The following is a 20,067-nucleotide window of genomic DNA, read 5'->3' as shown; positions in this document are numbered from 1 at the left end:
GTTGAAGAACTTATATTGAATAGTTGAAGCTTATGAGGATGGTTTCTGATTTATGAAATGTGGGGGATTTGGTGGAATTTGAAGGGATGGAATTGGAGTAAATGGAGCATTGGTGGGTAAATTGTGGAAGGGAGAATTCAGAGGGAGGTGATGGTTATTTTTAGTGAAACTTGTATGATTGTGCTTTTGGGAGAGTTAGATTTTGAGGTGCAGATTGAATATTGCTAATGAATAACCCTTCGTTATATATAGACTCGGTTATGTTAGTTTATTATTCAATCTAAGAAATGATTGAACAAGTTAGGGGCAGATTGAATATTGCTAATGAATAACCCGCCGTTGATAGTAATTAATAATAAACTAGTTTTATGAATTAGTTTTAAATTAAATTAAATTAAATAATTAATTATAAACATTTTATGAAATCTGCACCAGCATTTAGATAAGAAACCATTGAACAAGTTAGGGGTGCTAATTAGGCTATTGTAGTATAGGATATAAATGCATGCTAATTAATGCATCACTTAATTACCAGTTTGGTCACGGGAGAAATTAGGTCCAAGCCAAAGCATGTGTAAATGGGTTTGGGTTTCAGGGCTCAAATTCAACCAACCCAATTAAATTTGGGCTGGATCGGTATCCGTGAACATTTATTTAAGGGTGTTACTAGGTGTACCCAGCATTTTTTTAAAATACCAAAACTGCCCCTGCATTTTTTTTTGCATTTATGATAGGTGTGCGCGAGAGTGATCTGTAAATCATATAGATCAAGTTGATCCGTAAAATTGATACAGATCAAGTTGATCCGTATGTTGATATTAAGCATACGGATCAAGTTGATCCGTAAGCCTTTTACGGATCAACTTAAAAGGTTTACGGATTTAGGATATTTTTGTCATTTCATCTTAAATGCTAGGTGCACCTAGCAACACCCTTATTTAAAAGTTCAATTCTTTTAATTTAAAATTTCTGCAAAACTATATACAAACTACAAAGAGCATATTTGTTGCAGGTGGTTTCTGTGGTCATTGTCCAAGCATAGTGTGCGGATGCACTAGGGAAACTATATTTAGTAGTGGTGTTCGATATTTTGATGTCATGTACGTGTATATGCCATATTATAGTTTATTTGATTACGTAGAAAGTGAACAAAAATATAAAATGAGACCCACCCACATGCAGGATACATTTCCTCTAGCCCCTGCCACCATAAGGAATTAATTTTATTTTTTTTTAACTTCTCCTTCCCTCCTCAATTGTTTTTACTTTGTTTTTCCCTCTTCAATCCATCCATCCATAATCCAAAACAAACGAAGTGTAAGAGTCACCAAAACTTCGGATAAATTATTTGGTTAAGCAGCATCAAGGAAATAAATTATTTTCGGAGCCACAGCTAGCATTGAATATGGTGCTACTACAATTTACAATACTAATATACTTAAGTATATATGGACTTGCAGAGAGAAAAAAAAAAAAAAAAAAAGGCCAAGCTATACCATATCTTTGTAAAATGGAGAGGTCCAAGTTAAGACGTTGAATTAGTGAACTACTTCAGTAAGCAACAAGGTCAATTAATTATCCACTTACATTTAAGTCTGCTTCAGTTCTTTCACGAGTAATTAACAACCGCAGCTAAAGAGTACCCAAGACTAATATTATCAAGACTTGTATATAATTTTTTTTTTTTTGGGTACATGGAGTTATATTATTCTTATAATTAACAATTTCATACAATACTATTTTTTTCTCTATCACATTAACTATATCTTATTATACATTTTGTCAAAAAATCATTTTTCATTTATGTATTACTAATGAGTAATGATTTTTTGAGACTCACAATTTTTAAGCATCAATCTAATTGATAATTTCTTTTTTATTATTTTTCTCTTTTTATCAAATCATATCATTTATTATACTTATATTTTTCTATCTTCGAATTCTTTTTTCTTTCTTCAATCACTTTCTCTCTCACCCTCTCTATGAAGTTGTTAACTTTGGTGGTAAAAAAATATTTTTTCATTACTATTAGGGAAACACGTCACGCTCTGGAGTGTTTGGTTGAGTGTCACTCGATCGTGAATATGCATCAGCCTGACGCAACTCCCGTTTAATTCAACGTTGTTTAAGAGATTTAGACGTAAATTTGTTGTCAAACGTGGACACTGAACGTACGTGATTCAACACACTTCTATTAGCAAAGCATATCCACGTGATAAACGCGGGATAGTTGAAAGAGCAATAATCACATCAAGACTGGAGCCCAACACTGCTATGATGCATTATAATCATATAAATTGATGAGACATTAGCGTTTGTATAGTTTCTTTATACAAAACTTTATATATTGAAGAGGGAATTAATAAAAAAAAAGTATGAGATAAAATAATTAATATGATAAAAATATAAAACATGTTATAAAATATATTATAACAATATTGCTTGAATAATATAAGTCTATATAGTGCAAGAAGTTTGAGTAATAATACTCCTAGGTCTCACTTTCTTACAATATTGTTTTCTCTGGTTCTCTTCAATTTTTTTTTATCACATTACATATTATATTTTCTTTTCTTTTCTTTATCTCTCGCCTCCTTTCAGTTCAATCCATCTCAAAATAATATGGACGTTTAACAATTAACATCATCTGAAGTTTATTCTGTCATTTCCTGTGTTTTTGTATTAGGTCTTATGGCATTTTCAACGTTGATAGATCATAGATACATTTGGATATTTTTAAAAAGTACCATTTAACTTGTTTTTGTATATTTTAAAAATGGCCCCTATCATCACAGGTCAATTATTTATTATCTCATAAACATATTTTATATTCACTTTTTTATTTATTTATAAGCATTATTTATTATTAAAATTTATTTACTGGGTCCCAGTAGCATGTTAATGTTAAGTACCTGGTGCTTAACAAGTCCCAAAGTTTTTTTTTTCTGCAACGCATAGTTCTGTTGGAAACTGTTCTTATTAATAAAAAATAGGGAGAGAAGAATCTCCCCTTCCAGATGACCTTACTATATCATATTATATATATTTTTAGTAAGCAATATCATACTATATATAAAATTTCATTTTCATCTCTTTCTATTCTGATGGGCAGCGCCATCAAGATTAGTCTACTTAGGCAACTGAATATATCTAATTTTATGTGAGAAATTAAGAAACACGTGTTTCTTTTTTCCGTACCAAGCACATGCATAGACGGCATAGTTGGGTCCTGTAAAGTTTCTAGCTCATCTCTCTCTCTCTCTCTCTCTCTATATATATATATATATATATATATATATATATAAACTAAAAAGTGGTATAAAAAACTTAATATAAACTTTATTACTCAATTTTTATTATTTAAGTTTTATTTTCATAAATTTTATCATCTAAATATTTAATATTTAATTTTTGTGTAATTTAACACTGTTGACGAAAGATAAATAATTTTAACTTTTGACATGAATTGTAATTATGATTAATATAAAAAATCTAAAATAATAACTTTATAAATTATTTTGTAACTAACATGATTTTATAAAAATAAAAAATTTAAATGATAAAATTTGAGATATATTAAAAGTTAAACCATAAAATTTGTAAAAATAAAACTTTAATATAAATTTTAAAAAATAATAAAAATTTGAAGGTAAAATTTATAATTAAAAAAAACCTAAAAAAATATACAAGAGATACTCGAAGAGTATATACTCAACAAATTCATCAAGTTAACACTAACACATTTCTTTGATGTTAAATAAACACTAACACATTTCGGTGGGCCTCATAAAAAGAAAGAGAGAAAAAATAAAACACTTATATATCCTATGGATCAGGTAGCACAACATGGATGTTTTGTTTTATCTGTAAAAAACAAATATGATAAAAAAACTATAACACTTATATATTTTACTCAACCAATTAAATTATATCTAATATCTTTTATTGAACTCAACAAATTAAATTATATCTAGTGTCTTTTGTTAAACTAGACTTCTCTAGCCTCGCACTCACAATCCTTTGAACTATAACTATAAATATATGAATTACAACGGCAATGCTCTCAGATGAAAGATTCTCGGAGAACAAAAAACAAAACTAGCTTCTAATTAAGTTTGATGGGAGTTAGCAAGATACTTTTTCATATCTACCTTTATTTAAAACAACTAAGTTTGATTTAAGACGAAAGAAAAAATAGTAGAAAATAAAATAATTTTTTAGTTGTTTGATAGAAAAAGAAAGAAAGAAAAATGTTACGAATCCATGAATTAATTAAAGGAATGAAAATTAAATTGATAAGAGAGATAAAAGGCATATTGATATTCATGCGGAAACATATTGAATTGGTCGAAAGCCATCAAAATGACACAATAAAGACTCTTATTTAACATATTATCACAAACTAACTTTCTAACAGATTTACTTAATTTTCTATAATCTCTATTAGAAAATATATATTACTATGGAATCAAGAGCAACACGGCTTCTACTCAGACCAATGAACAAGACAAATCTTTCTCTACTTCTTCTTCTTCTTCTTTTTTTTATCCCAGAAGCATTAATTTCTAGAAGTGTAAAAATATACTAAACTGAATCATTTCTCACCTTATACAATTGATCAGAAAGTATGCCAAGAACAAATATTCAAAATAGCGAATACATGGTTATGCAACCTTATTACGAACAAGAAAAGGAAAATCAAACCAACGTACCCCTCAATGACATTGATCTTCCTCTTGTATAAATATAATTTTAATTTACGCTTCCTATTTATAAATAATTTATTTTTGATTTATAAATCTTTTATTTTCATTTTTTATAAATGTGTGTGTTCTTTATTAATGTGTTTAATCCCTAGCCTAATTAATTAGATGCACTTCACTCTTTCATGAGGTATTATTCTTTCTCTCTCTCTCTCTCTAGCTCTCTTGTTTTCAAACTCTAACTTTATTATCACTTTCTTGTAGATGACATGCGGGAATAATGTTCGAAGGCTCAAATAATATGTTCGAATGCTCCAAACATTGTCCATCAACTCACTTCATTTGTTGCTTCCACAACCATGCCATTATTTTCACTAGTCACATGGGCCACATGTGAAAATTTTAACTTCACTTATTTTTGTTTTCATTTGATCCAACAGAACACCAACTCCTTTCTACTAGTTAGCTCTTTTTCTTTCCTTTATTTCACATTTATGTTACTATAAATCTTCTCCTTGTAGAGATTTATAATAACATAACCGTGAAACAAAAGAGATAAGAAGATTAAGTTAACTTCATAAAAGAAATTGGTGTTGCAATTATACCAAATAAAAATAAAAAAGAATGAACAATATTTCTCATATTTGGCCCATATAACAAAAAAATGTTGATGTAATTATATTTTGATAGACAAGATGTATCATGTATATAATAACAAATAAATTAAATAAAAAGATAAAAATAAATTTCAAATAAATTAGTAAGAATAAAATTGAGAAAAAACTTATGTTAACTTATTTTTCATAAATTATTTCGTATAACTTATACGAAAATAAGCTACATAACGTAATTTGTGAAAAATAAGTTGTACCATACAAACTTATGTTAGTTAAAGTAAGTTACAAATTGATCAAATTCAAAAGTCTTACCAAATAAACCTTTTATAAATTGTTTGTATATAAGAGGCATGTACACTAAAAACAAAAATGAGAAGTATAAATATGAATTATATTAGATATTTTTTATTATAATATTATTAATACGGAGTATCTATTAGATTTATTAATAACTAATATTTACCAAAAATCTTTAAGTGATCAATTTTAGTAAAATCTCCCCTTCGATTCACTTTTCTTTTTTTCATAAAATTAGAACTTGAAACATTACTTAAAAAATTGAATCTAATACCGCTGGTAGTGTAATAGATACTTTACCCACATAAGAACAATATTCATTCATATATATATATATATATATATATATATATATATATATGAGAAAGAGAATTCTTGGAGAGACAAACAATTTTAAATATTATTCAATTTGGTTAAAAAATCAAATCTTTGAGAAAATCTTAAAGTTCCCCTAGAGAAGAAAAACTCTAATTACTTAATTCTATATGAATTAAACATTTAAGCCCAATTAATGTACCCTTGTACTCCATAACTCCAATCACCAATAGAAATAAGAGTACACGTATAATTGAACATAATTGAACATAATTAATACCACTATAATTATTTTAAGATAAACTTTAATTTAGTCCTCGTGAATTCCAACCAACCCAATTGTTAATTGCTAACCTCAATTTTGAATGAAATCACTAAACTAGTTAGTTGAAAACAGACTAAATTTATTCTTTCCCAACTTAGAAAAAGTTTGGCATAAAAAAAATGCACACATACACTTCAGTAAGGACACGAAATCACTAACACAATCCGATAACCTTTTACCAGAATAAAGCAACAGTATTGAATATTGATGTGCCAACCAATGCTGAGAAGCATGGTCGGTTTTTTCTCTAACGTGGCATATAATAAAATCTACTACTAGTCTAGTCAAGCATCAAACATTTTTCATATATATATATATATATATATATATAAATAACAAAACATTTTTTCATTTTTTCACCTTCATTTCATATCTACCACTTAGCCACATGGAGCATCATCACCTAAGACTTATTCTCCTACTCTTGTTCCTGTTCCTACCCACCACCTGCTTCTCTTTCTCATTTCAAACTCCTTCAAGCAATGAATTCTCGAATCAAAGTTCTTCCTCTCTGAAGCAGCAGATTCTGGAGCTAGCTAATAGTCCCAGCACGGTGAAATGGATGAAGAGAATAAGGAGGGAAATCCACGAGCACCCAGAACTTGCATATGAAGAGTTCAGAACAAGTGCTGTCATAAGGCGTGAGCTTGACTTGTTGGGTGTTGAATACAAGTGGCCTGTGGCTGGGACTGGTGTGGTGGCCAAAATTGGTTATGGGTCTCCTCCTTTTGTTGCTCTTAGAGCAGACATGGATGCCTTGCCAATTCAGGTGTGTCACAATTTTACAAACCTAACGGTCTTGTGTTTTTTTGTTTTTTTTACGGCAAATGTTAGTTTGTTAGTTATACTAGAGTTGGGATATTCGAACCCTTTCTCCTTCTTTCTTTCTTCACCCTTTTCCAACCACTCACCCTACTGGCCCAACCTTTTATCTCCCACACGGTCTTGTGTTATGTTACTTTTTTTTGTGAAGGTCTTTGTTCTGTTTCTTACTTGGTTCTTTGTTCCAAGCTAGTGTCTCCTTTGATGCCACAAGGACACATGTGTTGGACATCGTTAGTATGTCTGCATGGTCCTGTTTGTGGGTATGAAGCTCTGGCTGGTTTTGGCTAGTGATTATGTTTTTCTTTTGGTGAAAAAAGGATCCTAAAAAACTAGTTATTTCTTCTGGGTGGAGAGAAATTGTAAAAGAAAGGGAAAATAAGTTTTTATATTTTTTATTTGTCGGGGAATCGATAGTTTGTTAGTTTTGTTAGAAATCTCAGTTGAGAGGATTCGAATCCTCTCCCTCTCCCTCTCCCTCTCCCTCTCCTTCTCCTTTCTCCCTTCATTCTTTCCCAACTACTGGACCAAGCTTATATCTCAAAAAACAATTTATTGTGATGTTTGATTGTGTTTATAATCCTATTAAGTTGGGTATTGGGGTGTGTTTGAATCGGAGGAGTACATGCAGCGGGTTGATTTTACCGTTCTAACATAAAACAGGAAACAGAAAGGCTCATGTACTAATTTTGAAAGGGGTTTTTGGTCATGTAATTGAGAATCGTTTAGTGAAGTGGAAAAAGGAAAGTGTGGCAAGATAATTATTATTGAAGTCTGCTAAGTACAACTTGGAGTACTGTTTTTGTATTGGAAAGATGTAGCCATAATTTGAATTTAAGATCTGTACTGAAATTCTCACCTTACCCCATCAATGCTCTAAAGGGTACGAAACCAGTTAATAATTTCCTTTCACAACTTCTACAGGACTTTTTACTTTTTGATTTTTTTTTTTACCTTTTCTTAAGATCATCCTCTTACTCCTCCCACAGTACTCTTGTTTTGCTCAGATTTCTAATCTTATTTATTTATAATGCAAGCCCATATGAGATTAAATGAGATAAAAGAATTCGATCATTTGATATTTGTATAATCCCATTGCAATACTTTCTACATTTTTACTAAGCAGAGAATGGGGGCATAACATTTTTTTTTTTTATCAATGCTCTAATCTCCGAGGACAAATTTGGCCAGTAACTGATGGTTAGATTGACATATGTTCCTGCCAACAGGAAATGGTTGATTGGGATCATAAGAGCAAAGTAGATGGAAAAATGCATGCTTGTGCACACGATGCACATGTTGCCATGCTACTTGGGGCTGCAAAGATACTGCAAGAAATGAAAGACATGTTACAGGTAAAGTGGAATTGAAAAATTAGCATAAGGAATTTAGGGTATATCATATACTTTTCTTCCTTTGAAAACTTTTTTCCTTCACACATTGCAGACTACTGTTGTTCTAATATTTCAACCAGCTGAGGAAAGAGGCACAGGTGCAAAAGACATGATCCAAGAACAGGTGCTTGAAGATGTTGGTGCTATTCTTGGGTTGCACTTGGGAGCAGAGTATCCGACAGGTGTCGTTGCATCACGGCCAGGAGAATTTTTAGCCGGGTGTGGAAGCTTCGAAGCAAAGATCAAAGGAAAAGGGGGGTTAGCAGGAGTTCCCCAGCATTGTTTTGATCCAGTTTTGGCTGCTTCAACATCAGTGATCAGCTTGCAGAACATTGTTTCAAGGGAGGCTGATCCTTTAGATTCTCAGGTGGAGTCAAATTCTCAAATTCAATAGTAAAAAAAAGAAAACATTGCAAGATGAAACTTTTGGCACATTAATTAGTATGTATGACTGGTTCTGTTTGTGGTTTGTTAGTTCTTCAAAACTTTATACAAATATCTTAATTTGGCAGGTGCTTTCTGTGGCCATGATCAATGCAGGGTCTGCTCATGACATAATCCCTGATTCAGCTACATTTGGAGGTACCTATAGAGCATTCAGTAAAAAGAGCTTCTATGGACTGAGGAAAAGGATAGAAGAGGTAAATGTCTTGTCTGGTTTTGACCAGTCCATATTGTTTTATTGAGCTGTTGAATTGAATATGAACTCATCAAGTGCGTGTGGTTAGATTCACATTTAGTTATTCAAAAGCATGTTAAATTACTGGTTAACATGATTTTAGATGCAAAATTCACAATTTCACATGATTGATTTTACGTTCAAAAGTTGATTTTGGATTCAAAATTGAATCTGAAGTGAAACAACTTTTGGTAGATTTTACATAGGATCAAAAACTTTATATTGAGTTTCCTACTAACTGGTTTGTAGAATAAAAACATCTAAACATAAATCATATTACTTCAAATTCAATCTTAATCAAAATCAATTTTACAAATCCTAACCCAAATACACAATCTTAAAGGGGCCACCTATGCACCTTACTTTCTTCCAAAGCTTTGCTGATTAAAAAAAAAAAAAAAAAACTTTCTTCCTAAGCTTGCCCTCTAGATATGAGCTCACTATGAAGCAAAAATTAAAAATAGAAAGAGATTGCTCTAAGTGGATTTTCATTTGTTTGTAACTTCTTTTGAGCAGGTTATTAAAGGGCAGGCAGAAGTACATAGGTGCTCTGGAGAGGTTGAGTTCTGTGGCAATGAACATCCCACAATCCCTCCAACCACAAATGATGTGAGAATATACCAACTAGCACGGCAAGTGTCTAGCAAGATTGTTGGAGAAGATAACATAGAATTAGCACCCCTCTTCACAGGGAGTGAAGATTTTGCATTTTACTTGGAAAAGGTACCCGGGTCATTTGTTCTTGTGGGCACACGAAACGAGAAGAGTGGATCCATACATCCTGCTCATAGTCCTTACTTTTTCATTGACGAAGATGTGCTTCCCATTGGGGCTGCATTGCATGCAGCATTTGCTCTTTCATACCATTCATATTCAACAAATTCATACCCTTTGTAATACACATCCACCACTTGTAATTCAACAAATTCTTTGGCCTAAGAAGCTGTCAGGGAAGATATTTTTTTAGATGCATATTGAATTTGCTTGACCAAGGTGCTATCACAAATACTCTCCCACTCGTGCACCCCCCCATAGTATTGTTGGTTTCATTGGATCATTCGATATCAAATCTTTATTGGGGACCATCTGTAGATGTTGAATCTTGTACTGTCATATAGTGCAGAGTTTAATTGCATGGATACTATATGAAAACAAATGCTGAAACGTAATTGGCTGAATTTAAATAATTTTTTTTTAAAAAAACAAAGCCTTTGACAGAAATCATAAAATTAATTCATAGAAATTAAACTTTCATTATTAGAATAAATAGTCTATGCATTTTCTTTTGATTATTATATAATTACAGATTATTAATTACAAATTATTATATACGATAAATATGTTGATTTTATAAAAATTATTTTAAAAGTCACACTTACTACGATTTCTCAGAGTTAATAAAAATTAAACTCTTATCATAAATCCAATACAGGTTACTGAGGTTACCTAACTTATACCGTGCCTGTTTACTTCGCATTGATGTACCTTTGGGTGGTTTGACATGATTTTGATGTCGTATGGTCCCAATAAGTCGCTCCAAACGTGTTAATAGTAACCCTTGTTTCCATCGGTATCAACTGGGGAAACTGTTAAATACGTCACCATAAACCAGATTCCTCAGATTATAAATATCGCAATTAATAATAGCTACCTGATAACGTTTTGATGGTACGAGAAATGCAAGTGCACAAATTTTTGTTCAAATGCACCCAAACAACAGAGGACATTTGTGCTAACTAATGTCCTTTAGGTATACAACGGGTGAAAGTGTGAAACAATGAAACGAGTTCATAGAAAACAGTAATAGGACGGTGCTAGTGCTTATGCTGGTCCCTTTACCATGCCGGGCATGCTTGATTCATCACAGTACCAAACAATAGATAGGGATCATTTATATATACATACACTCACCATCAGCCTAAATAGGATTTAAGTTTGTTTTTTTTCCTTAATTTAAAAAAAAAAAACTTTTTTCAATCCTTATGATAAAAATCATCACAAATTATACATCAGAATTGCAAAAAATTAACAGGGAGAAACTAAAAGGAGTTTTCTTTCAAAATTGGATGACTAAAAAAAGTAAATTTAAATTTAAGAGACAGTTTATTATAAAATATAAACATATGTTTCATAGAAAATACACATGTAATTTTATTAAAATGGTATATTTTAATATTGCAAAATATGTTCTCTACTAAACAAACATACAAATACAAAATATTGCATATGAATATACTTCTTTTTTAAATGAGATTAAAACTTTGTTAACTTTAACGCTTGGATAACTTAAAATTAAGAATTGAGGACTTTTGGAGAAAAAAAATTGACAAAATTAAATTATTGCAAACGGAACTATTTCTTTTCCTTCTCAGATTTTTTTTTTGCCCCTTTAGTCATGGGTCCAATGTGGTTGCACCTCCAAACAACCACTAATCCCTACACTAACTTTTTAATCATTTGAAAAACATTACATCATGGGTCCTCATATAAGAGAGATTATTGTAAATGTTAAAAAAACAAAAAAGTTTGTGCAATATTATCACATAAAAGTTATTAAAATAAACTTAAATACCTTTTTTATCTCTATAATTTAACATTATTTTCATTTTTTTCCTTACAAAAAAAATTGTTTTAGTCCCTGTAAAATATGTTTATTTTATTTTTCGTCCTTAAAACACTTTAGATAATACTTTGTCACTATTCAAAGCATTATCTAAAGTGTCTTAAAACGAAAAACAAAATAAATATATTTTACAAGGACTAACATGAAAAAAATTATAAAAAAAATTAAAAATATACTAAATTACATTGATGAAAAATATATTTAAGCCTTAAAAAATAAACAACAAACAATTTGTTGTGCATGAATGACTTGAACATTGAACCAAATTTTGAAACATATCAGGTTCATTTTCTTGGCACAACAAAAAATTATAAACAATTTTTTTTTTTTTGCAAATACAGATGGGACTGTACATTGAATTTAATTCATAAATCCTAGGTTATCAAATTCACACTACAACTTGTATATATAAAAAAAACTCATTATAATACTCTGTAGGAAAAAAAAAGACTCACTATAATACAACTAACACACATGTGATCTTTAACAAGTCTAACATTTAGTAAAAATGTTGTTAAAAGTTTTTGGCAATATTTTAAAAATATTGTCAAATATGAATAAATATTATTAATATATTTTCGAGACATTTTATCAAATGTTATGTATAGTTCATATCTTTAAAGGTTTTAGTGACGTTAGCTACACACAACTTTTGATAAATTGACGCGAGAACTTATTAATAACATTTATTCATATTTAACGATATTTTTTTAGGTTTAAATATATTTTTGATCCCTGTAATTTAACATTTTTTCATTTTCGTTCTTACAATTTTTTTTTTCATTTTAGTCCTTAAAAAATGTGTTTGTCTTATTTTTCGTCCTTAAAGTACTTTATATAATGCTTTTTCATTGTTCAAAGTATTTTTTTACTGTTCAAAGCATTATATAAAGCACTTTAAGGATGAAAAATAAAACAAACACATTTTGTAATGATTAAAATGAAGAAAAAAATTACAGGAACAAAAATGAAAAAAAAAACGTCAAATTGTAGTGATCGGGGAGTGAATTGGTATAAAGGGGGAGTGTATATAGTAGCTTCCTTAAAATTATGTTGTGGCCCTACATCCCATACAAAGATGTGACTCATTGCTCAGCCTAATAAGCAACTTACTTGCTCCAAAAAAAAACTCGCTGCTCATGCCTTCTCTCCTCTAGCCTTTCTCTCTGATTGTTTGCATTTGTCTTTGTTCCTCGTGATTTCGTGTATGCTCCCACTCCTTCTCTCATATCTTAGGTACCTTTCTTAACCTCATGCATTCTACCAAATACAATTTGCCTTGGCATTCTGAACTTGATTTTTTTTTAATTGAATCTATAGTTCAATGTAAGCTGATGCTAGGTGCGCCCAACATTATTGCTAGTGCACCCAACATTTTTTAAAAATTCCAGAAATACCCCTTGGTTTATCTTCTTTAAAAAGGTTTGTGCACAGTGGTTGTCGTTGCGAATCATTTTTTTCACACGTTTTAGTCTTCGGTGTGAGTTTTTGTTGCGATAGCTGAGCTTCGGTGAAGGTGAAGGGGCCAGCGTGCAGTGTTGCGGTGGTTGGTTCGACATCGGCGGCAAAAGAGGTAAGCATTGTTGGTGGGTGTGCGGGAGGGGTGGTTCGTGAATGGTACGGATCAAGTTGATCCGTAAGGAAGTTACGGATTAATTTGATGTGTATGTTGATATTATGCTTATACGGATCAAGTTGATCCGTAAGCTTATACGGATTTTGAATTTGTAACATTTACTTAAGTTTAATTTTTTTTTTAGTTATTACCTTAATTGTATTGTCATTTTAAATAATAATTTAATTGTTTATACGTGTTGATTTAGGGTTTTTGTATTTTACTAATCATGAGTCATTGTGACTAACACTAAAAGATTAGGTTGTATTATATGTATAGTGTGGTTACTAATCATGAGTTATTATGTAATGTTTTGTATTATATGTATATTGTGGTTAGGTGTTGTATGTCTATATTGAAATTTATGATTTGTTGTTAAGATGGACGAAGATCAATGGATGTATGACACTATAATGTCTGAAGAAGTTGATATGGATGATCTAAATGAATAAAAATGTAGTGTGAATGAACCACAAGTTGATTGTTCGGATGTGTTCAATACTTCTCAGGTAATAATGTTCATTATTATGAGTGATTTAATAAAATGAATGTTTTGTAGAAAACTAAAATTGTCTGGATTGCACTGTAGGTGTTTGATAGCCGAGACAATATTTTGCAGTGGACTCGATCTGTTGCTCATGAAAACAGATTTGTGGTGGCCATTATAAGGTTTGACACAAACACTAGTAGTAGAGGAAGGACTTCGTTTGTGTTAATTGGTTGTGAAAGGAGTGACGAGTATAGGTGTAGGAAAAAAGAATTTGTTAGAAGAAATACTGAGACTAGAAAATGTGGGTGTCCCTTCAAGTTTCATGGCAAACCAGTGGTTGGAGGATAAGGTTGGATGGTGAAGTTGATGTGTGACATTCATAATCATGAATTGACCAAGTCATTAGTTGGAGATCCATATGCTGGGCGATTGACTAAAGCTGAAAAGACACTTATTGCTGATATGACCAAGTCAATGGTGAAACCAAGTACTTTGTGTATCTTATTTTTTAAGGAGGAGTAACTTTGTGTATATTTCCTATGAGAATTGTTGGGCTTTTCTTTGGGTTTTTTGTCTATAGGATGGTAAAAACAGTTTAGATATGTTGTGTTTTGTAGCTTTTAATTCTCTAAGTTGAGAGGATTCACCAACATGCCAAAGCCAAATATAGCCTTGTCTAGATATAGAAGTGGTTGTATAATACTACTGAAACAAATGGGCACCAGCTTCCAAGCTAGAGCCAAACTGCTAAAATTTTAACTTATCATTAATTTTAATCGTATCTAGTATTAGTATCTTAGTCCCCATGAGAATACTTAAACCTTGTAAGGAACTTTGGATTTCAAGAGGGAGTCATCAACATTTGTTTTTATTTGAAGATTGGTAGGAAAATGGAAGCATTTTTTTACATTAATGCACACCTAAAGAATGAGGGATGCTGATGGGGCCTATGGAAGTTAACTAAAGTATGCGAGCCAAAGAAGAATTGGGTTAAAGCCATAATTGGAAAGGAGAATTCTGTTAGTTCATATCAATAATCTCCTTTTTAACCACATTACAAGATAAATGCAAGGCTAAGACTGTGTACAAACACCAACAGATGTGTTCAAAAAGTGAATCAAATGGAAGATTTCTCAATTAAAAGAGGTTAAGGTAGATTGCAACTTTGGGATAAACCATCAAAACATTCCTTTCCCTAAATTGATTTATTGAGGTTCTCCAGTAAAGTCAAAACTATTACAAACTAAACAAATTTCAAACCAATATCAATATGTTCATGATCAAACAAACCAAACAGTACAACACAAACCAAACAATGCCAATAGTCAAATGTAACATAATCAAATTTCAAAGCAATATCAACATCACAAAATTACAACATCATATGAAACTTATTTCATTATTCATTCATATTCTACTTCAGCCTAAAATCATCAAAACTAACCCTAAACCCTAATAAAAATCATATTTCATCAATTTAAACCTGTTTATCATTTTTTAAATTAAATTGGGTCATACGGATCAACTTGATCCGTAAGCATCTTGCGGATCAACTTGATCCAATGCGGATCAACTAACACCCTAGCGGATCAACTTAATCCCTAGTGGATCTACCTAACTACACCAGCGCAAAAGTAGAAGAAACGAAAATGGCGCTTACCTCGATGGTGGACAGTGGCGCAGGTCCTTACAAGAAGCTCCTCAATGCATGTCACTGCAACTCCGCAATGCCCTGGAACACGGTAGCGCAACAAACACCGCAAACAAAGAAGAACAACAACGCCATAGGGAAAGGGAAGGAAGTGTTGGATGAAGAAGAAGAAGAACAACAAAAGCGCGAGAAAGTGAAGCACTGTCTGGGTGCACAAATGCTTTAAAAATTAGCCAGGGATAGTAACATCTTTTTATGTAAAATGCTAGGTGCACCTAGCATCACCCTTCAATGTAGTGATGTTGAGGTGAGATGACAAGATCAAGAAATTTAGGTCCATATCCATTTCAATCCACATGAAACCTGCCCAACCATATGGCCCAGTTGGGTGGAAACTGGTCTACTTTACAAGTATTATGGTTTGTTGCTGTTTGGACTTTCCATACCCGAACTTGCCCACTGATCACCCCTAATAAATAGCTTACCATGGTTATTAAATTACACTAAAGAATGGGGTATAGGAAGCAAAACCAGAGGTGCAAGAAGAAATTGCCTTAACATGGTCCGTTGCATTCGATTTTTGAGGATAACAAAGGTAAAAAACTGAACCACCCAACTCATGCATACTTTTTTTTTTTTTTTTTAGACGGCTCAACTTGCAAACCGACCCCACCCATCCAATTAATAGATTTTCAACCGGATTTGTTAGGTTTGGATTAGGTATCGGTTTTTTTTTTTCACCCTTACTATTTTTATATTAAAAAAATTCAATACATAATTAGCCACGACAAAAAGCGTGACAAAGTTTCTCACCATTTTATCCATGGTTTGTTAATATGGCTAAATAATAGGAATTTCAAATATTATAATGCACATTCTTAAAAAATAAATATATTACAGTGCATCATTTAACGTGACTAAATAATTTTTTATCGGTGATAAAGCATTGTATCACACTTAAAGTATTTTTTTAATCATCTGATTCATTAGAAAAAAAATAGATCTCAACTAAATCAGAGAATTTCAGGAGACATGTAAAGTGAAATCATTTTCAACAACAATCAAACTTGAATAGTAGACAAACGATTTAATGTTAACTTTAACCCATTAATAATTTATATCAAATGATTATATGTCATTTAAATACTTAACCTATTTCTAAAAGTTTTAAAAATCTTTATGATGACTATGGTTACAATTAATGTTGTGACTCCCCCCAAATTTGGGGCATGGCCACCTAGCCATTTGTGAATGGACCGCAAGGATGGTGAATGAGGAAATAGAGCAGTTCTGACACCCGATCTCCAAATAGATTCTTGGCCATTTCAAAGCAGAGAAGTTATGTATCCCCCTTATCTATGGTCTGTATGTAAGGCCATTCGATAATTTGAGTTTTTGTACATATGTCTTTCTGTGGAATCCATGCATCCATGCTCGTTGGTTTTAAAAGGCCATGTGTCTTTCACTAGTAAGGAGAAGCTGCCATACCAAATCTTAATTAGTTTGTACCTGCCTCATGGATTGAATTGAGGGTGGTTTTAAGATATAAAAAAAAATTAATGTTTTTTTTAGTTATAAGTATATTTGAAAAGCGATTAATAACAATTATGGGAAATTTTCAAAACAGAAAAGTTAAAAAATTCAGGAAAACATTTCTATTTTTTTTTAAAGAATTTGTATTGTAAGTTACTTAAAAGAACTTAAACAAAGAGGTCCTAAATTGATTTGAGAGAAAAACATCGTCCAATAACTTTATTCCTTTTTTATGTAGTTTGTATTAGTTATGACTTCGTGCAAATGTTTAAGGCTTTACATTCAGTAGAGTCGACTTAATGACTTACTAGTGAGGAATTTAAATAAATCTTAAGTTGAAATCTTATTATCGTTATTAGACAATAAGAATTATTCAAGTCTTTTGTTATTGATTAGATTTTATATTTCATTATCTAATATCAGTTTATTATTTAATTCATTAAATTAGTCTGAACTAATCTAATTTAAAGTAATTTAGATTAAATTTATTTTTTTACAATAAATAACCAAAAAAAATACAATAAACTAATAAAACTTAATTAAAATATATACTATTTAAAGTCATATAACATAGCTATAACATAGCTAAAACTGGTAAACTCATCTCACATAATTTGTACTTGTAAACGAATATTTACTTGTCAGTCCTTTTCATGTTTTGACTCGTTGATGAAAATCTTGTCTAACAAGCTTTGATTATCTATGTTTACTCTAAAACACCTACTTTTACCCAGATGTGTATCTATCCCAATTAACAAATATATATTAGTATAGCATGTGAACTCATAAATAAAAATGTATTTGTGCTCTCATGTTCAGGTAATATACTATACAAATTATATTTTTTTAATTTAATATTTTAAATTATAATTTGTTTATACTATATAAACAAATTGATAAATATAAACAAATTAAAAAATGATTTGTTAATATTTAAGATATTTGTTATTTATTAATTTTTATGTATATTTGGCTTTCAAAATAATTAATAATTTATTAAATGATCTATTTAAAATGTATAATTAAATTAAATTTTAAAAAATTGAATTAAATTTTCCTGATCCATCTTAAACTCGAACTCGCCTCACTTTTCAGGAGGTTGAGGACGGGGAAAAGGAAAACCAACCTCAACCCGCCTTGTTTGCCATGCTTAGTCATCTAAGATGGATTAATTTTGAAAGTAATTATTATAAAATTTATTAATACTTAATTATACGATAATTCTTTATTAAGTGATAATATAAAAAATTATATTATTAATATATTTATTTAAATTCTTGAAATATTTTTTCTGTAAAGTTTTGTAGAAAGATTAAATAGAGTTAATAGAAAATGTTTAGTTTTAGATAAATTAAATATTTGATTAAATTACTCTTTCGATTCATTAATTAATCTCACTCGTTGTCATGAAAATACAATATGACAGAAACAAAAAATAAAAATAATAGGCTAATTAAATTTTTATTCTCTCAACATTTTTAGATTCTATTTTTTAGTCCCACAAAAAAATTTGATAACTTTTAATCCTCTATTAATTTTTCATAACATTTTTAGTACCTTTAAATTTTTTTGTCCATTTTTAGTTCTCGTTTATTTTAATGCTCAAAATTAGTCTCAAATATAAAATAAACGAGATATTAAAAAGGGACAAAAACATTGATGAGTTATAGCAATAAAAATAAATGAGAGACTAAAAATGAATAATTCTTTAGAGAAATAAAAAATGCGGACAAAAAAAAGTAATGGAGAACTAAAACTAGTCACAAAAATTGAGGGACTAAAAATTAAAATCTGAAATATTTGAGGAAGTTAAGACTTAATTAACCCAATGATTATTTTTAAAATAACAAAGACGTAATTACTGTTTTAGCTCCTCAAATTAGAGATCCTATTTTTTTAGTCCCCAAATAGAATTTTTTTAGTACTTTAAATTTAAAAATTACTCTTTAATTTTAATCTTTCTCACGAGTGTGTATTAAACAAAGAATAACAGATTGATAATTTGTGATAATTTTAGTTGCTGGCATTTGGTTTTTAACTCTAAATGTTAACATATGATTTTTTGCTAGGTTTTGAAAAATATATATATTAAAAACTATTCTGCCAGTTTTTGACTGCTGGAAATTATATTTTAAAATTAAAAAAATAAAAATCAAATTTTGGCAACCAAAAATTGACATAAATTGTCGACATATTATTTTTTATTTGACTCACACTCATGAGAGAGACTAAAAAAATAATTTTTAAAATTCACAAACTAAAAAAAAAAATTAAGTGTGGAGGATTGAAAAAAAAAATAGGATCCTTAAATTGAGAGATTAAAATAATAATTAAACAGATAAAAAATAACTTCAAACACATTAAAAAATAATACTCCCACCGTAACATGATAATTACCTGATAAGAAGAAAAAATAAATTTTAAAATAATTATCATTTAAGTTTTTCAACATACTAACATTTTTTTTATACTTATATCCTGGATCATATTAATGATAAACAATAAAATTTATAAATGGATTAATGATGATAATATTAATTTTATAAATTTATTTATTTATTAGTTTTTCTTAGTTTGTATAAAAAAAATGTAGCAAGACAAATATTATGGGACAGATGGAGAAATAATTAGAAAATGGAATGAGTGTTATTTTTCATTTCAAATATGTGGTGTTAACTTTAGCTTGGTAAGGTGTGTTTATTTCAGGAAATAAAATTAATCTGGGATTTCTAAACATTATAGAGGAAAATAGAAGATGAAAAAAATTAATTTCAGTTGCTCTTATCTAGCTAGTAGTATCAGTAGTAGTAGAAAAATTTAAAAAAAGAAAAAAGATTTTTAATGCAGTTAAAATTTATGGAGTTGAATGTGGATGAATTAAATTCAACCTATCTTCATTTTCGATGTACACAATTCATGACATTAATACCAACAAGAAAGGGTGTCATTGTAATTGCCATAAGAGAATCAATATCAATAATACTACTATATATAAAACATGCC

General features: G+C 30.1%; 1 protein-coding gene across 1 annotated transcript; it reads left to right on the top strand.

The window, feature by feature from the left end:
• The first annotated feature begins 6,603 nt into the window (after nucleotides 1-6,603).
• On the top strand, nucleotides 6,604-10,252 carry LOC114423206 (IAA-amino acid hydrolase ILR1-like 4). Its single transcript, XM_028389868.1, has 5 exons — nucleotides 6,604-7,026; nucleotides 8,309-8,434; nucleotides 8,526-8,840; nucleotides 8,986-9,114; nucleotides 9,669-10,252. The coding sequence occupies exons 1-5, from the start codon at nucleotides 6,646-6,648 to the stop codon at nucleotides 10,047-10,049; spliced, it is 1,332 nt and encodes a 443-aa protein (XP_028245669.1). The 5' UTR covers nucleotides 6,604-6,645; the 3' UTR covers nucleotides 10,050-10,252.
• The last annotated feature ends 9,815 nt before the right edge of the window (nucleotides 10,253-20,067 follow it).

The sequence above is a fragment of the Glycine soja genome, chromosome 8, assembly GCF_004193775.1.
Source record: "Glycine soja cultivar W05 chromosome 8, ASM419377v2, whole genome shotgun sequence".
NCBI lineage: Eukaryota > Viridiplantae > Streptophyta > Magnoliopsida > Fabales > Fabaceae > Glycine > Glycine soja.
The sequence above is the reverse complement of the archived record's forward strand: the minus strand, read 5'-3'. Positions and strand labels throughout refer to the sequence as shown.

What these genes read in the sequence shown, in the direction of transcription:
- LOC114423206 (XM_028389868.1), top strand. Translation starts at nt 6,646, where the DNA reads ATGGAGCATCATCACCTAAGACTTATTCTCCTACTCTTGTTCCTGTTC. An exon ending in TGGATGCCTTGCCAATTCAG is followed by an intron (nt 7,027 to 8,308) that starts GTGTGTCACAAT and finishes TCCTGCCAACAG; the next exon opens with GAAATGGTTGATTGGGATCA. An exon ending in TGAGGAAAAGGATAGAAGAG is followed by an intron (nt 9,115 to 9,668) that starts GTAAATGTCTTG and finishes TCTTTTGAGCAG; the next exon opens with GTTATTAAAGGGCAGGCAGA.